We start from the raw sequence: 20,298 nt of genomic DNA on the forward strand, positions 1-20,298 counted from the left end.
AGGGCTGCCACATTTGAGTCCCCTTTGAGTCTTGGCACCTGCCCTCAGCAGGAACTCAGAATGTGGCACTGAACTGCCTGGCTCATGGTCAACATAACCAGAGCCTTGGGAAGGCCAAGGAGCAGCACCTAGTGTATCAGCTGGTGTGCTGTGGGTCATGTGCCAGCCCTCAGCCCAGGCTGTAGGGCACCTGACTAGTGGATGACGGATGTCCCCTTAACTGGGGCTGCCACTGAAGCTTGGGACAGGAAACCCTGGAGAGGCTCAGCCTAGGCACAGACCTGGTACTACCCACCCCCTTCCTTCTCCAAGTGGTGACTTGATTGTGTTCCCTTCGTTTGCAGCAAAGGGCAACCAGGAGGAGGTGATGGAGGCAGAGACCAGCAAGTCAGGGGAGGTGGCAGAAATGGAAACGGAAAAGGAAGTTTCTGAGGAGATGGAATGGGAGGCCGCGGACCTGCGGGGCAGTGATGTGAGTTCTCCTCTGTTCCCCTGTTGGCTGCAGGTGGCTGATCTGGAGGAGCACAGGCAGCTGTGCCAGCGGCAGGCTGAGTCCTGCCTTCTCTTTATGCTGGAAGGGTAGGGGACTTACCAGGACAAGATCTGCCTTTCCCTTCTTTATGAAGGCTCTTAGTTAGCTCTAGGAGCTGTCCCCCAACCACTGGCCAAATTCGTGAGGTCAGCCACCACTTGCCAGTGGTCCTCTGGGGGTTGGACAGCACACAGGGATCAGCCGGGGGAGGTCAGTAGGTCAGCTTCGCCATGGAGACTGGTCACTGTTGATTTGGGCAGGTGGACACCAGGCCACCTTCTCGTGTGGGTAACGTAGCTTTCACCCACCCTGGACATGGCAGCAGCAGACGACGTGCTGTCTCCCTTGGCAGGCACAGGTCCTGGACACCACCAGACTGCTGAGGAGCTGTGTGCAAAGTGCCGTGGGGATGCTCAGGGACCAGGAGAGCTGCCCGCGCAACATGAGGAGAGTCACCATCCTCCTCAGCCTCTTGAATGGGGACAGTGTGTGCAGTGGTATGAGTCATGTCCCTGCTTCTCATCCTAGTCCAGCAGGCCCCTCCTGAGCAGTGGGAATCAGGTGGCTGAGTAGATAGCGGGGATCTCAGGACATCTCATGAATTCTGCTCTAGAGTTGGCCTGGCCAGAGGACCTGTGGCTTCCCTCTGCAGGGGAACTGGTCAAGCAGCACAGCAGAGCCTCCAACTTGGTGCCCACAGGTGGACCAAATTATGTCCCTTCTGCCTTTTCACAGCCGCGTTCTTGCGGATATCCAAGATGCGCCTCTCTGTCCTTCTAAAGAAGCAAGAAGAGAACCAGCTCTGCACTCTGAAGGAGTGGGTGGGGCGAGAGGCTGCGAACCAGGATGCGCTCCAGGAGGCCGGCACCTTCAGGTACTGCCAGCCGCAGGCAGTGCAGGGGCCTGCTGTACCGTCCCAGGGGAAGGAGCCCGCCAGGTGTTTCTTTCTCCACCTCTGTGGGGGGCGGAGCTATGTTTTTGCTCCAAGAGCCCAAAGCAGACCTGGATGGTGGGCATGTGTGGGTTGTTGGCCATGCAGGTGGTGGTCCTGGGGTGTTTACTGGCCACCTGGATGTTGGTCTTGGTGGATTGTTGGCCATCTGAATGGTGGTCATGGGGATGGTTGGCTTCCTTTCTCTGCTTTTGTGTCCTTAACTTTTTTTCAAAATAGAAAACTTTAAAAATAATTGTTCTCATAGGATGTTTGCCAGCCTGTCATAAACCAAAGCCAGGTTTGCCATTCAAGGTTATTAAAATTGAGATGGTGATGTGCAGGGAAGTAACAGAAATTATCTTCCCAGCCCTACAGCTTGAAGTAACAGCAAGTACAAAAATAGGACCCAGGAGTGTCCTTTATTATCCGTGATCCTTTTTCTATAATACCGTGACCCTTTTCTTCAGACTTGAGACAACCTTTGAGGAGCCTGTGCTAGGGGACAGGAGGGTTGCTCAGGGTCTCAGATGGCGGTCTGAGGGTCTGAAACCACCTGTTGGCAGGGTGATCTTAGGCCACTGAGGTTCTCCAAGTCCCTCCAGCTCTGCCCTTCTGACCCCCTGGCTCCAGGCCTGCTGCCCCACGTGGCCCACAGGGGGAATGTGGGCGATGGCAGAGTCCTGGGAGGCCAGGGCCCATGCGTGCTGGCTTCCTCACCACAGGAAGTTTTCTGTTTCAAGTTCTCTCTGCAGTGCTCCTTGACTTCTTTCCTAGTTATACCGTCTGAAGGAAGTTTGTGAGCCCAGAAGCTGAACATGCTTTTGTCTCCCTGGATGGTCTGTCTCCCTTTCCCAGCACATGTCCAAGCCGTGTCCCATGGCCCCTTTGCCACTGTTGCTCTGGCCTTGCTGGGTTCGCCAGCCTCCCTTTTCACTGCCCCATGGTCTCCACCGCACCCGGGACCAGTTTCTTCCCCGTGGTCACCAGCAACACCCAGGAACAGCTGGACCTGTTTGCATGGTACCCTCAGTGCCCATTTCTGAGGCTGGCAGGATGTCATGACACTTCACCAGCACTGTGTGTCCGCGACTTAATGTCACATACCCTTGGGGCTAGACAGCCGGCCTCCTTGGAGTCCTTTTAGTTCATCATATTAGCAGCCTGTTGCCTTCATTTTTTTTTTTTTTTTTTTGATTCTCAAGTTGTTTTAAATTTGGTCTCTTGGAGACCCTCCTGCGGTGACTGTGTTATTCTGCAGCACTTTTCAGGACTCTCAGCTGCTCTGGCCCAGGGCCCCTTTCACCGCCTCCCCCATATCCACTGTGTGTGTTCTAGTCTGGGGTCTTAAGTCAAGGTCATTGTCCTTGCCTAATGGGATTTTTTTTTCTCAGTAGATGTGTTTAAATTATCTCTAGAATCCTGTGTACTATATATCCAGAAAAAAAAAATTTCCCTACAAAGGGCTGCACTTTTTTCCCCAAAACAAATATTTATTAATTCTTGTCTTTTATCATGAGAAATTGTAGCATTTTTCATTATGTAAAACATATATCATTTTAGCATGAAGGTGAGATATAGTTAATTTAACCAATTAAGCACTGTCAGTCTAAAGTACTCAGGGTTAGTTACAGAAACACCTATAAGAAAAGCTGAATTCTAGATAAAAATGTTTTCTTATTTAACTTTGTATCAAATTTAGTTTGATCTCTTCATCTTTATTATATTTCATCTATAGCTACTTTTTTCTTAAAATATTTATTTAATTTTTTTAGTGAAGTTGGTCCTTATTTGATTTGTTTATAGAACCTAGTAGGCTTGTTCTGAAAAAAAAATTTATACTAAAAATGCAGCAAATATTTCTTCACCTTTTCAAGGCACTAGTTACTGTTACTAGATGTAGAATTAAGTTCTATCCAGGCCTGCTAACTAATCTTAAGACAATTACGTTTGTGAGTCTCTTGTACTTAAAAGTGATAGAAACTTCAATTTGCAGCCCTGGCTTGTAAGCTAGATGGCTTGTTGACACAGAGGAAGGAGGTGTCAAGAACAGCACTGGCTGTGATACTGAGCCACTGTCCCCTGTCCCCTGTCCCACTCTGCTGCAGGCATACCCTTTGGAAGCGAGTCCAAGGCACAGTCACCCCTCTGCTGGCCAGCATGATCTCTCTCATCGACAGAGATGGCAACCTCGAGCTTCTGATCAGACCAGACTCACCATCCCTATTTTGTGCGGGGCCTTCCCAAGTTTCCTGTTCAGATTGCAGGGACTTCAGTTCTGGAATGTAGGCCAATAAGGTGCAGGAGAGGGACAGGCGCAGGCACTGGAGACTTGGTTCTGCCTGAAGTTTTGGGCCCCTCCTAGGCCCTGCATAGGTGGCCTGCTTTCATTCTGTCTGTAAACAGGGGTTATGAGGTAGCCCACCAGTTCTTGTTCAGCAGGAGTCCTGGCCATCAAAGGAGACAGCAACTGTCTATGCAGCCTTGTTTTATTTTGATGTGGTGCAGGGGATGGAACCCAGGGCCTTACACATGCCAGACAAGCACTCTACCGTGGAGCCACCCCTGGCCCACAGCACCTTCACCTGTCGTTCACCTCAGCTCACTGCAGATCCAAGAGTGAGATGTCCTCCATCGTGATGCAGAACCACATGAGCCTTCCCGAGGGTGCTTGCAACAGCGTCCCCTTCAGCTGGAGAATCAGGGACTATGTGGAAGAGCTCTGGGTCCAGGCCCAGTACATCATGGATGTAAAAGGTGAGACCTGCTCAACCCAACGCAGCCCTGGTGAAGCAGCCTTTATCCACAGAGACACTGCCTGACCATCAGTGGGCAGACAGCAGCCAGCACCTGGTAAGTTCTGGGACTTGTGGTTTTCACACTTTGCATGTGGAATAGGCTCAAGTTCATGTCCTGCCTTCATTTTGAAATTTCTGATGAAGGAGTGAGAGTCACCAGGAGGTCAGAAGCCTGTAAGTCACACCATGAAGTGAGCCTGTGAGGTGATTTAGTAGTGCACTGACCAGCAGGCTGGTGAACTGGAGCATGTTCCAGCAGGGACGGGGCTTGCTACCTGCTGCAAGTTGACCATTCCTGTCCTGAGGCTCAGACCCAGGGAGGTCCCCTTTAAGCTTTCTCAGCAAATGCTAGCAATGAAAGGAGTGTGTCCCCGTCTTCCATGCTAAGCCATTCGTCCATCCTGAGTAGCACAGGCTAGAGAGTGTGTGCTTTGCTGTCACTTGCTGGGGGCTGAGTCTGGTCATAGTCATTCCAGAAAAGCCAGTGGCAGGGCTGTGTTTTTGGAAGTCATCTTTCATGTACACATGAAACCATCTTTTCAACATTTACTTAGAGAACCAGTATGTTCAAAGTGAACTTGTTTTCCTGGGTCTGTATTCTGCTGCGTGTCCTGAACCAGTGTGAAGCAGTCTGTTCCCTGCTGAGAGGGTGTTTCTTCTCCTGGGGCAATGCCCTACCCAACCCTGCTGGTCCACCAGAGTGTGCAGCTGGGAGCCAGCTCCCCATCTGCTGGAAGGCAAATCTCCCTGGTGGGCATAGTCTCTGGCCCCAGCCCCGATGAGTAGCCCACTCAGTCCTGATTCCCTGGGAACCCAGGGTTACTGAGCCCCATTACACCTAATAGACGTGCAGCACAAAACTCAGACTCCCTCAGATGTTTTTTCCTGTTGGGGCTAGCATGGCCTAAATTGAATGTTGATCCTGCCTTCCTTTCTGGTCCCCTAGTCTATACATCCACCACTCTCTAGTCCCATAAGGCCACCAGTATCACTTTGTGTCTGAGTCACCCCCAGGGGCTGCTCTAGCCTATGGCTCTCCTTCCTGGGGAGCAAGCTTCTCTCCGCTTGTGGCTTCACTTGTCTCAAGCCACTCTGGCTTCCTCCCTGCAGGACGGTCAGAGAAGTTGGTAGGAATCTTCCAGCAGACTCCCCTGGGCATGTTTCTTGCCAAGCTTCCTGGAGAGCAGCAGCAGGAGCTGGTTCAGTGCTACTTGAGGGACTTCTTGCTCTTCACCATGAGAGTGTCCACCTGGGAGGAGCTGAAGGTAGGTATCCACTCAAGGTCATGTGTGGAAGTTGCATGGTCTGCACTGGGGGCAAACACGGGAACTCAGCTTCTGAGAGCTAGTGCTACCATGTAGGGGAACAGAATGAAGCCATGCAGAACGCTAGGCTGAGAATGTCCCCTGAGCTGCTCAGAAAACAGGGCCAATCCTCGTCACTCCCCAAGGCCTCCAGGAATGCACATTCTAGTACCTTGAGAAGCTCTCCAGATTCCTTGTATCACCCCTCTTGAAATTGTTGAGTTTCTCTTGATAAAATCAAGATAAATATGTAACTGACCTCTTAAGGTAAGAATAATAAGTGAAATTCAGTGGAAAGATTGATAGGTTTTGTTTTGGGTGCTGGGGAGAAAACCTAGAGCCTCAGTCCCACCAGGCAAGTGCTGACTGCAGAGCCAGAGCCCAGCCCAAGATGGAAACTCAGCTGCCTGGTAGTCACACGCAGAGCAGAAAAAGAAGGTGGAGAATATGAGAGAATATACTCTAGCCAGCATGACGAAAGGTTAGCGAGGGGTTTGCGGAGAATGAGCAGAATACTCTTATTTTTAAAATGGGTAGAAGTTACAAGCCAGCTACACAGGGTGTAATCGTGCAAGTTTCTAGAAAGCTTTGCTCACATGCTCAGCGCTACCAGTGACTCAAGAGAACATATAGAGTCTCTAGATGCCAGTTGTACTGCTCATCTGGCAAAACTGTTTTCAAAAAGAAGGGAGGGCTTACAGGCTTCCTGGGCAGATGCAGAGCAGTGGTCACATGGCAGGGTGATTGGAGAGCCTGCCCCCCCAACGCTGCTCAGCAGAGGCCAGGCAGGTGCTCACAGCAAGGTTTTCCTGCTTTGTGTCTGATCATGAAGAATTAGAAACAATTTAAGTGTCCAAATAAATGAAGAAGGGACAAATTACAGTATGTCCATTTTAAAATGGTTGTTTGCAACCATTGAAAAACAATGTTTGCACAGATAATGAGTGATAGAGGATTCTCATAATCTAATCTTGAGTGGAGAAAATCAGGAACACAGTGATCTTGATTTGAGGATGATTCTGAGGAAAGGCACAGCTAGGAAAATGGCTAGAGGCTCTACTGAAAAGCAGTCGGAAGATAGGAAGTCTGGGTTGTAATTCTCTTTTTTGTGATTTTTGAATAGTTCTGATTTCCCACAGGAAAACATCTCTTTATAATTAAAAAATTCATTCTGAAAACCTTTCAAAACCCCAGTTTCTGCAGATGGCGCTGTGGTGCTGTGTCTGTGAGCTGCGAGCAGCCTCAGAGAGGCCCGAGGAAGGGCTCTATCTGCCGTGGGTGCACCTGGCCTATCAGCATTTCAGGACCCGGCTGCACAACTTCTCCAGAATCTTGACCATCCACCCACAGGTTCTGCAGAGCCTCACTGAAGTTATACAGAAGCATGACATGGCTGGCAATGAGATGGTACAGTCCCCCTTGGGAGGCGCCTGTCCCCAGGAGCACAGGGAGAGACCCTTTAGGGGCCTGGGAGTCAGCATAGCCCAGAGGTGTTGGGAACAGCTGGATAGTGCTTCCTCTACCCCAAGACCCAAAGGAGCAGGTTAGGAGCCTGGAATGCAAGGACACACTCTGCCAGGACCTCTGGCCTAAGGGGCCCTGTGGGGTCCCGTGACCACTCTCCTCTTCCCAGACACTAGATGTGTTGGCCGCAATGGCCTGTGCTGAAATGCTGATAAGAGACACCCTGAAGCCGAGTCCCCAGGCCTGGCTGCAGCTGGTGAAGAAGCTGTCCATACCGCTGGAGCTCGTCTGCTCGGATGGGTACTTGCGAGGCAGTGGGAGCACAGCCAGAGCTGTCACTGCGGAGGTCAGGTGAGACCCAGAGCCCGGCTCTCCCCGGCACGCTCGGCCTGTGATCATCAGTGGACTCCAGGTCCTGGCTCACCTGGCAGCAGGGTGAGCAGGTGCTCCTGCCACGGGCAGGGCTCTTTGTGCACTCACTCTGCGCTTGATGAACCCTGTCCAGTGCCAGGCATCTCGTTAGATGCTTGAGAAAGAGGAGAACCACATGCAGGGAGGCCATGGTGCCCCAGAGCCCCAGAAAGGCAGGTTATTCGGCTGCACCTGGAGAACCACTGTGGTGGCAGGGAGCCATTGGAACGGACAGGGGCAGGCAGGGCAAGCAGAGGGCAGGCCTTCAGGGGTGGGGAGGGTCCCAACCTGTGCTGGGCTGTGAGGGTCACGAGGAACTCACTGTGTGCAGGATTATGAGAGAGTGAGCACAGTGGCTGAGCATGCTGAGGTAGCAAAGTGAGACCCAAAGTCCTGCCTGCATGGAGAGCCAGGGGAGTGCTGAGGGCAGGGCTGGTGGATAACCCCTCCTGTCAGCTCCCCTTCCCGTGCTGCCTTACACCTGCCCTCTCATCCCCTCCTCCTGTCTCAGAGTTCTCTGTTGGAGCTGAGTGTGTGACACCCTCTTTTGACAGGACCCAGTGGAGTCGTGTTTTCCCCGTTGCACTCTTTGTGGAACACGTGCTCCTGGGGACCGAGAGCCAGATTCCTGAGCTGTGTCAGCTGGTGACCAAGTTCGTCTTCTCACTGGACAAGGTGAGCACTGGGCATGTCTCTTGGTGGGATGCAGAGACGTGTGTTGTTCATGAGTTTGCCCTGCCTGATTGCTGTATCATGCGTGGCATGTCACTTAGGGATAATAATGACTGTGTAGAACGGGACTTTGGCAGGAAACTTGCTTGTGGATGCTTTGCAAGAGCTGAAGAGTTAGGCTCCACCCACCTCCAAGCTGACCTAGAGCAGGCCAACATCCTAGCCCTCAGGGGCAAAGTCACCACCACCCTGAGCAGGGTGAAAGTGATGCAGGAGAATGCCACTGGAGCGGGGGACTTCAAAATACACGCAATTCATTGGACCACGGGAATAGAAAACCACTGAGCCTCTGCTCCCAACACCAGATAAAGCCGATGATAGCACAACCGGTGCCCCTCAGAGAAAGCCACCATCTCTGTGGCCAGGCTGTCTGGCAACAATGGTCACTCAGCACAACCAGATTCCCACCTCTTTCACCCCATGACCTGGGCTAGGGTAACTGTTGTGTGATCTCATCCTGTGGTTGGAAGGCCATTGACCTCCAGAGTGCCCACTGTCAGGGTGTCTGAGAAAGGCCATTGTAGGCAGGTATGCAGCCTTTGAAATGCAGGCAGGCACACAGGAAATAGATTGGCATACCCAGACTTGATCAGCATGTCAGAGGCCTTGTGACTGTTGTGATTGCTGTGAACTTTGGTGTTCACCAACTTATTTGAGGCCTGCTTTTACTTCTTTTGGATGTATAACTAGAAGGTGACTCACAGTATCAATTTATTAAATTTCTCTGTCTCTCTCTCTTTTTTTTTTTTTTTTTTTTTTGTCCTGGTGATGGAATGCAGGGGTGCTCTACCACTGAGCTACATCTCAGCCTCTTTTTAAATTTTGAGTCAGGATTTGGCTAAGTTGCTGAGACTTGCCTTGAACATGTGATCCTCCTGCCTCAGGCTTCTTTATCGCTGAGTATGTGCCACCTTGCCTGGTTCAGAGGTTTTTGTTTTGTTTTGTTTTAAAAATTAAGAATTTTAATAGAATTTAATAATTAAGAAGTTTGTTTTTAATAATGAAGAATAATGTTTTAATAATGAAGAGCTTTTTTAGAATACTTTTATTTATTCCTTTATTTTATTGTGGTGCTGAGGATAGAACTCAGAGCCTCACACATGCTAGGCAAGTGCTCTACCACTGAGCTACTACCCCAGTCCTCAGAGGGTTTAGATATTCGTTGCCATAATAGCTAGTGATGCTGAGCACCTTTTCTTGTGCTTCTCAGGTATTTATGTATCTTTGGAGAAATGTCTAAGTCCATTATCCATTGCTGAGTTGGTTTTTTAGTTAACAAATCAAATTTATCAGGATAATAAACACACATCATTTCCAGGTTTGATCAATCCTGAGAATTCAAGGATGGCTAAAAAATATCTATGAATGTCATCAGTTATATAAGCAGAAAAATAAACTCTAAATAATGATTTCAAAAGGTAAAGAGAACATTTGACAAAATGTATGATTTAGAAAAAATATACCCTCGGCAAAATAGCAATAGGGAACTATTCTTACTTGTATAATGCCCTTATAGAACATCAGTACTAACATTGATACCACAGTTACCAGTGACAAGTTTTGCTTCCTTACATGGTGAAGTTTGAACATTAGAGGAACACGCAGAGGCAAGCATATAAAGCATATTTAAAAATGGGTAACATAGACTTCTCCCAGAAGGGAGAAGGGGGCCATAGCCGGTATCCTGGTATCCCAAGAAGTGAGGGTGTTCTGCCTTTTTTATATGTTCTAGGCTTCCTTTGTTCTCCTGTTCTCTTCTCCTTTATCTCTCTCCTTCCTGTGTAAGTGACTAGGCCCAGAAGATGCTTGGTGGGATGGCCAAAAGGTGAGAGGCAGATGGCCTGGAGGGGTCAAAGTGGAGTGATCTGGGCAGGAAGGGGGCTTAATTAAAACTCCCTATAGGGAGGGACAGTCCCTGGGACAGGTTACCTTAGCAACATATTGGAGCAAGGGCAGGTTATCTTGGTGAGGGTGGAGGGAAGTGTTCTGAAGGCATTAACATTTGAATCCTTCCATTCTCTGAATTGACCCAGCAGCCTATCTAATTCTGGCTTCAGTATCAGGCCTGACCACAAACTCTCAGAAACAGCCATTAAATCATTAAATTCACTATCCTGCATTGCTGCAGATGTGCATTTCTAAATGAGTGTCCTGGAGACACTTTGATTTATTTTGTGGTCCTCAGGTGGAACTCTGGGCCTCATTCATGCCAGGAAAGTGCTGCGCCACCCAGCTGCTTCCCAGCCCAACTTCTTGTTTTTACTGAAGCAGACATACGCTAGACTGTTAGTACAGCACTCTTTAGAATCGTGAAAACCCAAATACACACTAAATGTCCATTACTGGAGACAGGTACCTGAAATATTCATGGGAGCTGCCATACAGTGGTTAATGCCAGTGATCTGCAGCTGAGCTCCCAACCAGGAACTCACAGAATTGGGCCTGTAGTGGGGCCTCCCAGGCCGCAGGGTTTAAAGGCTAGAATGGCACAGGACAATGGCAGGATGTTTACACAGGCGCACAAGACCTCAGAGAAACTTAGGAATGTGGTTACCCGGGAGCGGAGGGGGGACACTTAATCAGAAAGGGCTGCCTGTGCTGCCACAACTGGATCTATGTGTTGTTCCTTTAAAATATGATATAACCAGGGGTGGCAGTGCCTACCTGTAGTCCCAGCTCCCCAGGAGGCTGAGGCAGGAAGATGGCTTGAGTCCAGGAGTTTGAGAGCAGCTTGGACAACACAGCAAGACCCCATCTCTAAATAAGTAAATAAATAAAACAGGATCTAAAGCCAATATCACAAAAATGCTGAGGTCTCTCAGAGCTTAATGGTGTGTCGCAATGGTCATCCCATTATCATCATTTAAAGATTGAAATTCAGGGAAGGGAAGGGGCAGACCTGAAAAGAAAAGGAAGGAAGAGGGAAAATTCAGACACTGGGAATTTGGTTCTTCTCTTTTAAAAGCAGCAGAGCCACAAAGAGATAAAAGGGTGGGAAACTGCTAAGAGTCCCTGAGGCCTTGGGCTGCCCAGGGCACGGCTGACCCCTGCCCCTCCTCCATGGGAGCCACCCCTCACCAGGCCTTTCTCCTCAGTGTCTTCAGGAGAACTCTGACCTCAAGACCCACAGGCCCTTTGTGGCTGTGATGACCACTCTCTGTGAGTGCAAGGAGCAAGCCAGCAAGAGCCTGGCCAGGTGAGAGGGGGTCTGGGCTCCAGGCGGGAGGGATCGCTGTCCCTGGGGTGCTGGCGTCTGCCTCGGAGCCCATCGCCTGCTTGGATTTCAGGTTTGGAGTGCAGCCATGCCTCATCTGCCTGGGAGATGCTCAGGACCCTGTGTGTCTGCCCTGTGACCATGCGTACTGCCTGCCTTGCATCAAGATCTGGCTCGTCTCCAGGCACATGACCTGCCCCTACTGTTTAACTGTCCTGCCAGAGGAGTTCTCTTTGACCGTTTCCCAAAAGCACAGGTAAAACACTTTTCTTTTTAAAAGTCTTCCTCTTTTTTTCTGTCCTTTTTTCCTCAAATATAATATTCAGAAATTCAATTTCTATTAACCTCCATCTGATAAAAGCCTGGCTTCAGAGAACTCTTCTGAAGTGAGACTCCCATTTGGGTACCTCAGAATTCCTCTCTCCCCAAGACACACATGTCCCTCAACATTTCGAGACAGCAAAATTCAGAAACTAATAAATGAAGCCCTTGAAAGAGACCCAAGAAACTTAGATACAGCTTTTCTGTCCTCCTTTTCATCTGAGTGCTGTGTACAGGGGTGGACTCCGGGCCTTGTGCAGGCTAGGCAAGCAAGCCCCCTACCATCGAGCCCCACACCTGCTCTTGCCCAGTCTTTGGGAGGTGCGGGAAGAGAGCTATGGTGCTGTGGGCTTCAGACCGTGGTCGGGCTCCATCACTGGTTGCTTTGCCTTCTCTTTCCTCCCAGTAAAGGGGTTCTGTGACAGGCTTTGCCTGGTTCAATGATGGAGGCGTTCCTGGAAGACATGTGTGTAGGAACTACCTGCAGTTTTGAAGACAAGCTAATTAACAGAAGTAGACACTTGCATCTGTTGATGTAAAATGAGTTGCTGTCTAAATCTCGAATCATTCTGCATGCAGGGATTTGGGAACACTCTCTGAATCCTCTGACTGGGTTTTCACTGTTTCCTCAGGGTGGCCATTGGGAAACACGCCCAGTTCCGGCAGATGTGCAACAGTTTCTTCATGGACCTGGTTTCTACCATGTGCTTCAAAGACAGTACCCCTCCTCAGAAGAGTGTGATTGATGAGCTGCTGTCTCTACTCTTTGTGCAGAAGGAGCTTTTGAGAGATGCTCCCCAACGTGAGTTACTTTTTTCCTTTAAACCTTGATTCAGTTCCTCTCTGTTTTGTGCCATGATATGAGCAGTAGCACCTTTTTCTTTCTGGCTAAGGATACCGGGAACACACCAAGTCTCTCTCGCCATTTGATGATGCTGTGGATAAGACTCCTGTCATCCGCTCCGTGGTGCTGAAGCTGCTCCTGAAGCACAGGTGGGAGCGGCTCCCTGAAGGCACACTTGTCTGAGGCCTCGTCTTCTCTGGGCTGGGCTGTGCTTGGTCTTTGTGCTGCCAAATATCCTAGCTCATGATCTGGGAAAGTTTCTTCAGTGCGAGGAAACCTGGTCTCTGTTGCTTATGTTTAGACACTGAACCCTGTGGGCACGTGAGTTGGGCATTGCCAGGGTCCGGTACAAGTAAGAAGACAGAGTTCTGGGAAGGACCCTTGGTGTGGTGAAGCATGCAGAACCTATGCATTAGGAATGGTGGTTCTGACCCTAGCTTCATGGCCACCCCAGGGTGTGATTTGCAGGGTGGTAACTCAGATTGTACCTTACCCTCGGTGTCCTCCAGGTCAAGATTCCACAGCACGTGGACTATGTGTTTTCTCAGTTAGACAGGTGGTCAGTGATGTTCAAGCGTGGTGTCCTCTGGCTGATCCTGTGTGTTCATTGAGCTTCAATTCTCAGAGTGCTGGCAGAGACCCTTTGGTGGGGAGGGGGTCCCAGACCTCAGAGTTTTAAAAAATAATCCTGAGACAGTAATTTGCCTATTCAACATGTCCATAGTTGCAGTAACTTTGCCAAAGCTTCTTTGCATGAAGGAAATTGCAACCATAGTCATGGTCATCTTCTCCACTGTGCATATGTAGTTTTTCAAATGCCAGTTTCACATATGAGCCTTACTAAATCTCAACCCCTGAGGTTGCGATTTTTTAAAAATATTTCTTAGTTATAGTTGGATGCGTATCTTTATTTTGTTTGTTTATTTTTATGTGGTGCTGAAGATGGAACCCAGTGCCTCAAACCTGAGGGGAAAGTGCTCCACCACTGAGCTAAAACCTCAGACTGAGGCTGTGATTTTTAATGTTGTGTAGAAGCAGGAAGTAGATCCAAAACATTGCATACCAGAGGACAGTGGTTATCTCAAAGAATTCCACTCCTAAATGTCTCCAGATAAGAATTGGCTGCGTTTCTCAGGCCTTGCCGTTTTGCCTGAACCAGTGACCACCAGACCACAGATCTCTGGTGATGTTGATGAATGTAGGTAGGTATCTACAATAACAGGTTGTAGACTAAAAAGATGCCAACATCTCAAGATCTGCTTTACTCAGCAAACCAAAGCTTTTCCAAATGACCAATGTCTGATGTCACAGAATCAAAAAATGATGCAGTGGCTGGAGATGCAGCTCAGTGGTAGAGCTTTTGACTAGCACACAGTGAGGCCCTTGGTTCAATCCATAGCACTGGGAAAAATTCATAACAGAGTAGTCTATGGGATTGTAATATAGTTGATGATGAAAATAACTGACATGGTATCAGGTCCCATAACCAGCCTTCAGAAATGATCACTTTTCAAGTGTTGGTACAGTATTGAGAAAGAATAACCCCAAATATATATAAGGACTATTGAAAAATTCTTCCTTTTCCAACTACATCATGTGTGAGGCCAGATTTTCTTTATACGCTTCAATGTAGCATCAGAAGCAGATGTAGGAAGTCAGCTGACTTCTGTTAAACAAGGCTTCCAAGAATTATAGGACTATAAAAAAGCCACACTTCTAAACATCATTAACACATGTGGGTTTATTCTTTTTATCTTAAATGAATTGATAAATATTCTTGAAACTTTTTAGTTTTAATTTCTAATACCATAAACATTGATAGATTTGACCCACATGAACAAAAAGTTTCTTGCAGTTTTCAATAAATTTTAAGCCTGTAAAAGAGCCCTAAACCAAAATGTTTGCGAACAGCTGAACTTCAATATGGAATTTCGTATTCCTCCAAGAGTGTGCAAACATTTTAATAAAAAGCTGTTAAAGGTATATACCTGCATATGTATGTATCATACCTTTATACTCACACAGAGAAATAGATGGATAATAGATTAATAGATGCGCTTTTGTGTAGGGTGATCCTGACATCACCAGGAATAATATTTCTCTTTTCACAGCTTCCAAGCAGTGAAAGATTACATCCAGGCCTATTTGTCCCTGTTAGAGAAGAAAGCGTTCATCACTGAAGATAAGACCGAACTCTACATGCTCTTCATCAAGTGCCTGGAAGTACGCCGGCTGCCTCTTTGTTGCTTCTCTTCTGCAAACCATCTGAACCATATGGTTTAGGCAGTGGCAGAGTTTCTGAAAACTGACAGAATGCAGCTTTATTCAGTACAATTAACAGATGCTTCTTTTCCGTGTGGAAAAAGAAAGATGTTTCAAAGACATTGCTCTGCTCTTAGATGTCACACGCACAGTCAGGAGCCACTTGGTGACGTTTCCTTCACTGCATGTGTGATGGTGGCCTCGTGAGATCCTTACCTAGTATCTGAAGCTGTCTGATGTTTACACAACATTGAAAGTCCCTAAGGATGCATTCTTGCAGGTGTCCCTGTTGTCAAGCAGTGTGTGACTACATTGACAGTCATGTGCGTGCAGGTGCTAAGCGAAGACACCACAGCCTGGAGGATTACACCTCAGGGTTAGCAATGGTCGTCCCCAGCTGGCGAGAACATGAATCCTTTTTAATGTCTTCATATTTTTATTTCCAAATTTCAAGATTATACACATTTTTTTCTCATAGGTTTGCTTTTTCAGTTGTTTTCTATGAATCAAAAAATTTATACTCAGATCTACAATAATGATTTTTATTTTCCCTTGAATTCTCACTGGCAATTTTAGAAGGTTGGGGAGTTGCCTGTTATAAAGTATAATATCCTTTTCTTTCTTGTTCTCTGTTCCTTAGGATTCAATTCAGGAGAAGACCAGTGCTTACTCCACAAGGAGTGAACTCGACTGCCTGAGGGAGGAAGGCCGTTTCCTGCAGACCTGCTCCTCAGGGAGACAAGGCCAAGGACCTGCCACTGCGGTGTCTGTCGAGTACCTGCAGGAGGTGGCCAGGACACGCCTGTGTCTTGACAGAGCTTCTGACCTCCTCTTGGAGCTTGAGGAGGGATCAGGCAGGTCTTCTCTACCTTGGAGAAGTTAGCTACAGGTTCAGAAGAACAGGAACTGTCCTTAGGGTCTTGCTGGCCCTTACCATGGTCCCCTCCTCTGGGTGTTTTGTACTGAGTTCCCCAGAAGCAGGCCCTCAGTCCCCAGTCGCCAACCAGCTTTCTCCTTGCACTCTCAGAGCTGGCTGAGGAGCAGCAGTGCTACCTGCGGCACGTCCAGCAGTTCTGCACCCAGGCAGGGAACGACTGGCACCGCGTGTACCTGGTCCGGAGGCTCGCGAGCCTGCGTGGGATGGAATTTGTGAAAAGCCTCTCCAGGGAGGGCCATCGGTGCCAGTGGGTGTTTCCCAAGGGAGTCATTGCACAGCAGGTGAGGCGCAGGTCCCTGGCAGAGCGGGCCAGCTATGGGCACTACTCCTCACCCTCCCAGCCCTTACGACAGGCAGGACACAGGCAGGCATCTGGTCCTTGGTCTCTGCTTCAGGGTGGGTTTAGGCCACTTGCTATAGGGCAAAGGTAGGCATGGACACATGTGTGTGCACACTTGTGTGTGTTTCTGGTTCGTTGTTCACCTGCATTTTATCTAGGCTTCACTTCAGGGAAAGTGAATGAGTATTTTTCTTAAATATTTGCTTCCAGTAAATTAAAAGGTGACCTCTTGCAGGCTGTGACTTGTGCTCTCTGCCAGGCAGAGGTGGGTACAATTGAGAGACAAGTGTAATGAGTTTGGCTTTCGGGCTTCCCTGTTCCCAGTGCTCAAAAATTTGAAAATTCTTACTGTCCTAGGGTTAAAAAATATGGCACTGCAGCTCCTGGCATCTTTAATATGACCAACTGGGACTCAGAGATGACATGTTTTTGTCACCTCGCTTGGGGTGGTGCCATGTGTAGAGAAAGCAAGAAGCTCCAGGGTCAGCCTCCCTCCTCCCTGGGCTCTCCGACCCTGTGGAAGCCGTGCTCCTGAAGACTCCCAGGACTGTCATGCCTGGACCCTACAGCGAGTCCCAGCTGAGCTACCTCCAGCCTCCAGTGGTGTCTGCTGTCTTTCTTAGCCTATGGAGATGGGCCTTGCAGAACACCTCAACCCGCTCCACCATGACTAACCCTTTTCTTTTGAGCTGCAGAAAGACCACACGGGCCAGATGGACCAATACCTGGTGCATGGGGACAAGTACAAGGCACTTCGTGACGCAGTGGGCAAAGCCATGCTCGAGTGCAAGGCCTCCAGCCTCGAGGCTGCTCTGATGGTAGGATGGGCTCAAAGATCCTCCCTGATGCAGGTGGCCCCCTGACCTTGGTTATGTCAAAGGATGCCGGTGTGGTGGAGAGGGCCTCTGAACAGCCCCTAGAGTGACACTATATGCCAGATGCCCATGGTCTCCCTGGTAAGTGAAAGATGTCAGGACAATTAGCAAAATCCATAGCTGTATGGATTCACAATCCACATATATGCTTATGTGTCTATTTTGATGTTGATACAGGGATTTAGGATTCTAATCTTTTAAAAATATTTTTAGCTGTAGATGGACACAATACCTTTATTTATTTATTTATTTACTTACTTTTTATGCAGTCCTGAGGATCAAACCCAGGGCCTCACACATGCTAGGCAAGAGCTCTAACACTGAGCTACAACCCCAGCCCCAGGATTCTAATCTTTAAATTGTTCTGGTCTTGCTTCCTTTTTGAGTCCCAGTTTATCTGGGCCTAATGCTGGAAAGAGGAAATAGAAAAACCTCTCAGGAAACATTTCCAAGACCTGTGAAGTAGTTGGAGGAGAACAGGTGCTGACTTCTGTTTCTCCATCATGGCTGCCTGGCCCTTGTGCACTGAGGTTAACCTGAGCATGTCTCATGAACTCATAGCCCCAGTCATGTGCGTGGAGAGCCATGGTGCGTGGCCCAGGGAAGGTTGCTCCAGGTAGCGCTGTGTAGCTTCTGAGTGCTCGCTCCACACCCCACCCGCAGGCCTGCAGGAGCCCCGGAGCTCAACAGGCCGTCTACCTGCTGCTGGCGCTGTTCCGAGAAGTGGCTGCTCTCCACTGCTCCCACAACTCGAACCTCCACCCTAAGCCGGAGGTGAGTGACACATTGGGGCTTGAGTTCAGTCTCATGATTAGGAGGGACTTTCTGAGCACAGTAAAAGTCATAAACTTTTATTTCCTATCAGGATAATAGGAATTATGACCTTCCATAATTTCCTATCTAGGATAGAGGGTGTACCCTTGTTATGTGGAAGAACTATTTTCTGTTAAACCTAAATCTTACAGTCTCAGGAACATTACCTAATGTTTATCAAAACAGAGTGTTGAGATCTGCACTCAGGAATGTGGCTGCTGTGTTTCTATATGAAAATTCTCTTACCTGAAGAATTTCTCCTCCATTATAATCCTTTAAATATATTTACCTTGATATTTGATGTGCACTCAGTATCGAAATATGTGACTTTCAAAGAGAAAACCCTAAGTTCACACAGTATTCTTCTTTGACATATTCTAACATGAAAAACGTCTTTCGTGCCAGCAATGCGAGGCTGTGAGCAGGTTCATTGAGGACAGCAAGACCCTGTCCCCTCCGGGAGTCAGGCCTTTCGCAGCATCCCTCGTGGCCAACACTCTGCCCTTGCTGAGCGCGGGCCCTGGTGCTGACAGCCTTGAAGGAACAGTGACAGAAATGGCCGTTCACACTGCGGCTGTCCTTCTGTGTGGACAGAGCAAAGTCTTGGTGCCCCTGAGGAACTTGGCCTTCTCCCCAGCCAGCATGGCGGTAAGCTGCATGATGATGACTTTGGTTTCACAGTGAAACTTCAGGGGTTTTTCAGCCTGTGGCTGTGGGAACTCTCCGACTTGTCCATCTTCTAGATTCTCTGCCCCATTGCCCCACTTGATCCTTCAGCACAGTCCTGGTAAAAACATGCCCTACCCTTTGCCGTTTCACACAGAGCTCTTGTTCATCCTCTGTAAACAGCTCTCGAGCTGCTGAGAAGAAACTTCCTCACTCTGTGCCTCTTGCTGGGCAGCAGCTGCAGCCCACAGGCCCACTCAGCAGGGCCACTTCTGCTCTTGGTCTTTCAGAATGCGTTTCTTCCAACGATGCCTGAAGACCTGCTGGCTCAAGCCCAGAAGTGGGAGGGTCTGGAAGGCGTCCACTGGTACAGTGAGTATCGGTGTAAGGGGAAGGGTCTCACTCCTCTCAGCTTGGAAGGTCAGCCTGCGGCCATGCCAGACATGAGATTGGACTTGGCTTCACAAGGTTCTGCTGAAGGCCCATGTCACCTGCCTCCTCGTGGTGATTCGAGGGCCACAGACTTGGCTGGCTAGATGACCAAATCATTTCCCTGCATAGTCATGGGACAAGACCCTTTGGAATGCACTGTTGCTCGGCAGAACAAGCCATTTGGAATAAGGGGGACCTGGGGACCATGCTGAGGCTCATTCAAAGCCCAGTCACAATCCAGGGGTTTTTGACCCAGAGAGAGCTTCCTGTAGTCTGGACCTGGGAGACACCATATAACCCCTGACTTTATGTGAGTTAAGCTGTTGCCTTGAGCAAGTAACCTTCTAAAACTATTTTTTTTAAGTTGGTCTAAATCATTCTCTTGCCATAAAAGGAAAAAATCCAAGAGAATAGAAAGATATAAAACACTATCCCCCCTGCCACTAAGTTACCCCTGGTGTGTCTGGAATCTAACCTCTCTCTGTGGTAGAAAGCTAAATGCAGACACTTTTCACTGATGACATGTGTTCACTGAGCTGCAGCTTACTTGACATGTCAAGTAAACTTAGCTGATGGCATGGCTCAAGGCTTCTGGTGAGATCATGAGGACATGGGCAACTTCCCCTTCCCACATAGGTCATTTGGTGGAGACTCACTAGCTAACATGTGTCCTGTTGTTCTTTGAACAGCTTGTCCCAAAGGTCATCCGTGTTCTGTAGGAGAGGTGAGCCATGGTGTTTGGGGGAGGCTCTAAATGTGCATTTCCCATCTGGGAGGAGAGGGAGGGCCTAGGGAATGAGGGAGACATAGGTGCATTCTGAGGGCTACTCAGGGTGTTCCGGCTGAGTGTCTAAATGGCACTGTGAACATGATTCTTTCCTGCAGCTCTGTCTGTGCATTGTAGGATATTTAGCAGCACGCCTGGCCTCAGCTCACTGGGTGCCAGTAGCAGCACGCCCTAGCCCAGTGTGATGCCCGAGAATGTCTGCAGGCACTGCCCAAGTCTCCTGGGATGCCATGGTGCTGCTGGCTGGGAGCCCCACCCCCCTCCCTGGCCCTGCAGCAGGGCTCAGCCACACAGACCTTCAGCTGGTTCACTGGTCAGAGAGGAATGTGGGCTAGATACCAGAGGACAGGAGAGGACAGGAAAGACTTATGGGTGATGAGCCCTGGGAGACAAGCACATGCTGCTCATCTGGGACTCCAGGGCATCTCCCGAGCTGCTCATGGCATCTGCACTTGCTGAGCAACATGCTGCTGGACTAGACTTATGTGTGCTGCTCCCTAAAGTGAACAGGATGCTCCCTGATGTGACTTCACCTTCCTGACTCCCACTTGTTTCCTTGTCCGAGGAGTGAAATAAGAAGAGATTCCAGGGCCCCTCTTATCACTGAGTTCTGTGGTCTGAGCGCTGCAGCTGGA

General features: G+C 48.9%; 1 protein-coding gene across 1 annotated transcript in view; it reads left to right on the forward strand.

Moving 5' to 3' along the window:
- The window catches only part of LOC114081929 (E3 ubiquitin-protein ligase RNF213-like), a 69,074-nt gene that overhangs the window by 32,857 nt on the left and 15,919 nt on the right, over positions 1-20,298 (forward strand). Inside the window, 20 exon segments of the mRNA XM_071602621.1 lie at positions 345-472; positions 885-1,029; positions 1,268-1,406; positions 4,075-4,220; positions 5,372-5,526; positions 6,760-6,972; positions 7,199-7,380; positions 7,995-8,115; positions 11,268-11,368; positions 11,460-11,642; positions 12,340-12,509; positions 12,601-12,700; positions 14,663-14,774; positions 15,454-15,667; positions 15,841-16,031; positions 16,786-16,908; positions 17,629-17,739; positions 18,184-18,426; positions 18,735-18,816; positions 19,566-19,600. Of these exon segments, the coding sequence (XP_071458722.1) occupies positions 345-472; positions 885-1,029; positions 1,268-1,406; positions 4,075-4,220; positions 5,372-5,526; positions 6,760-6,972; positions 7,199-7,380; positions 7,995-8,115; positions 11,268-11,368; positions 11,460-11,642; positions 12,340-12,509; positions 12,601-12,700; positions 14,663-14,774; positions 15,454-15,667; positions 15,841-16,031; positions 16,786-16,908; positions 17,629-17,739; positions 18,184-18,426; positions 18,735-18,816; positions 19,566-19,600 (2,894 nt within the window).

This window comes from Marmota flaviventris, chromosome 16 (assembly GCF_047511675.1).
Source record: "Marmota flaviventris isolate mMarFla1 chromosome 16, mMarFla1.hap1, whole genome shotgun sequence".
NCBI classification, from domain to species: Eukaryota; Metazoa; Chordata; class Mammalia; order Rodentia; family Sciuridae; genus Marmota; species Marmota flaviventris.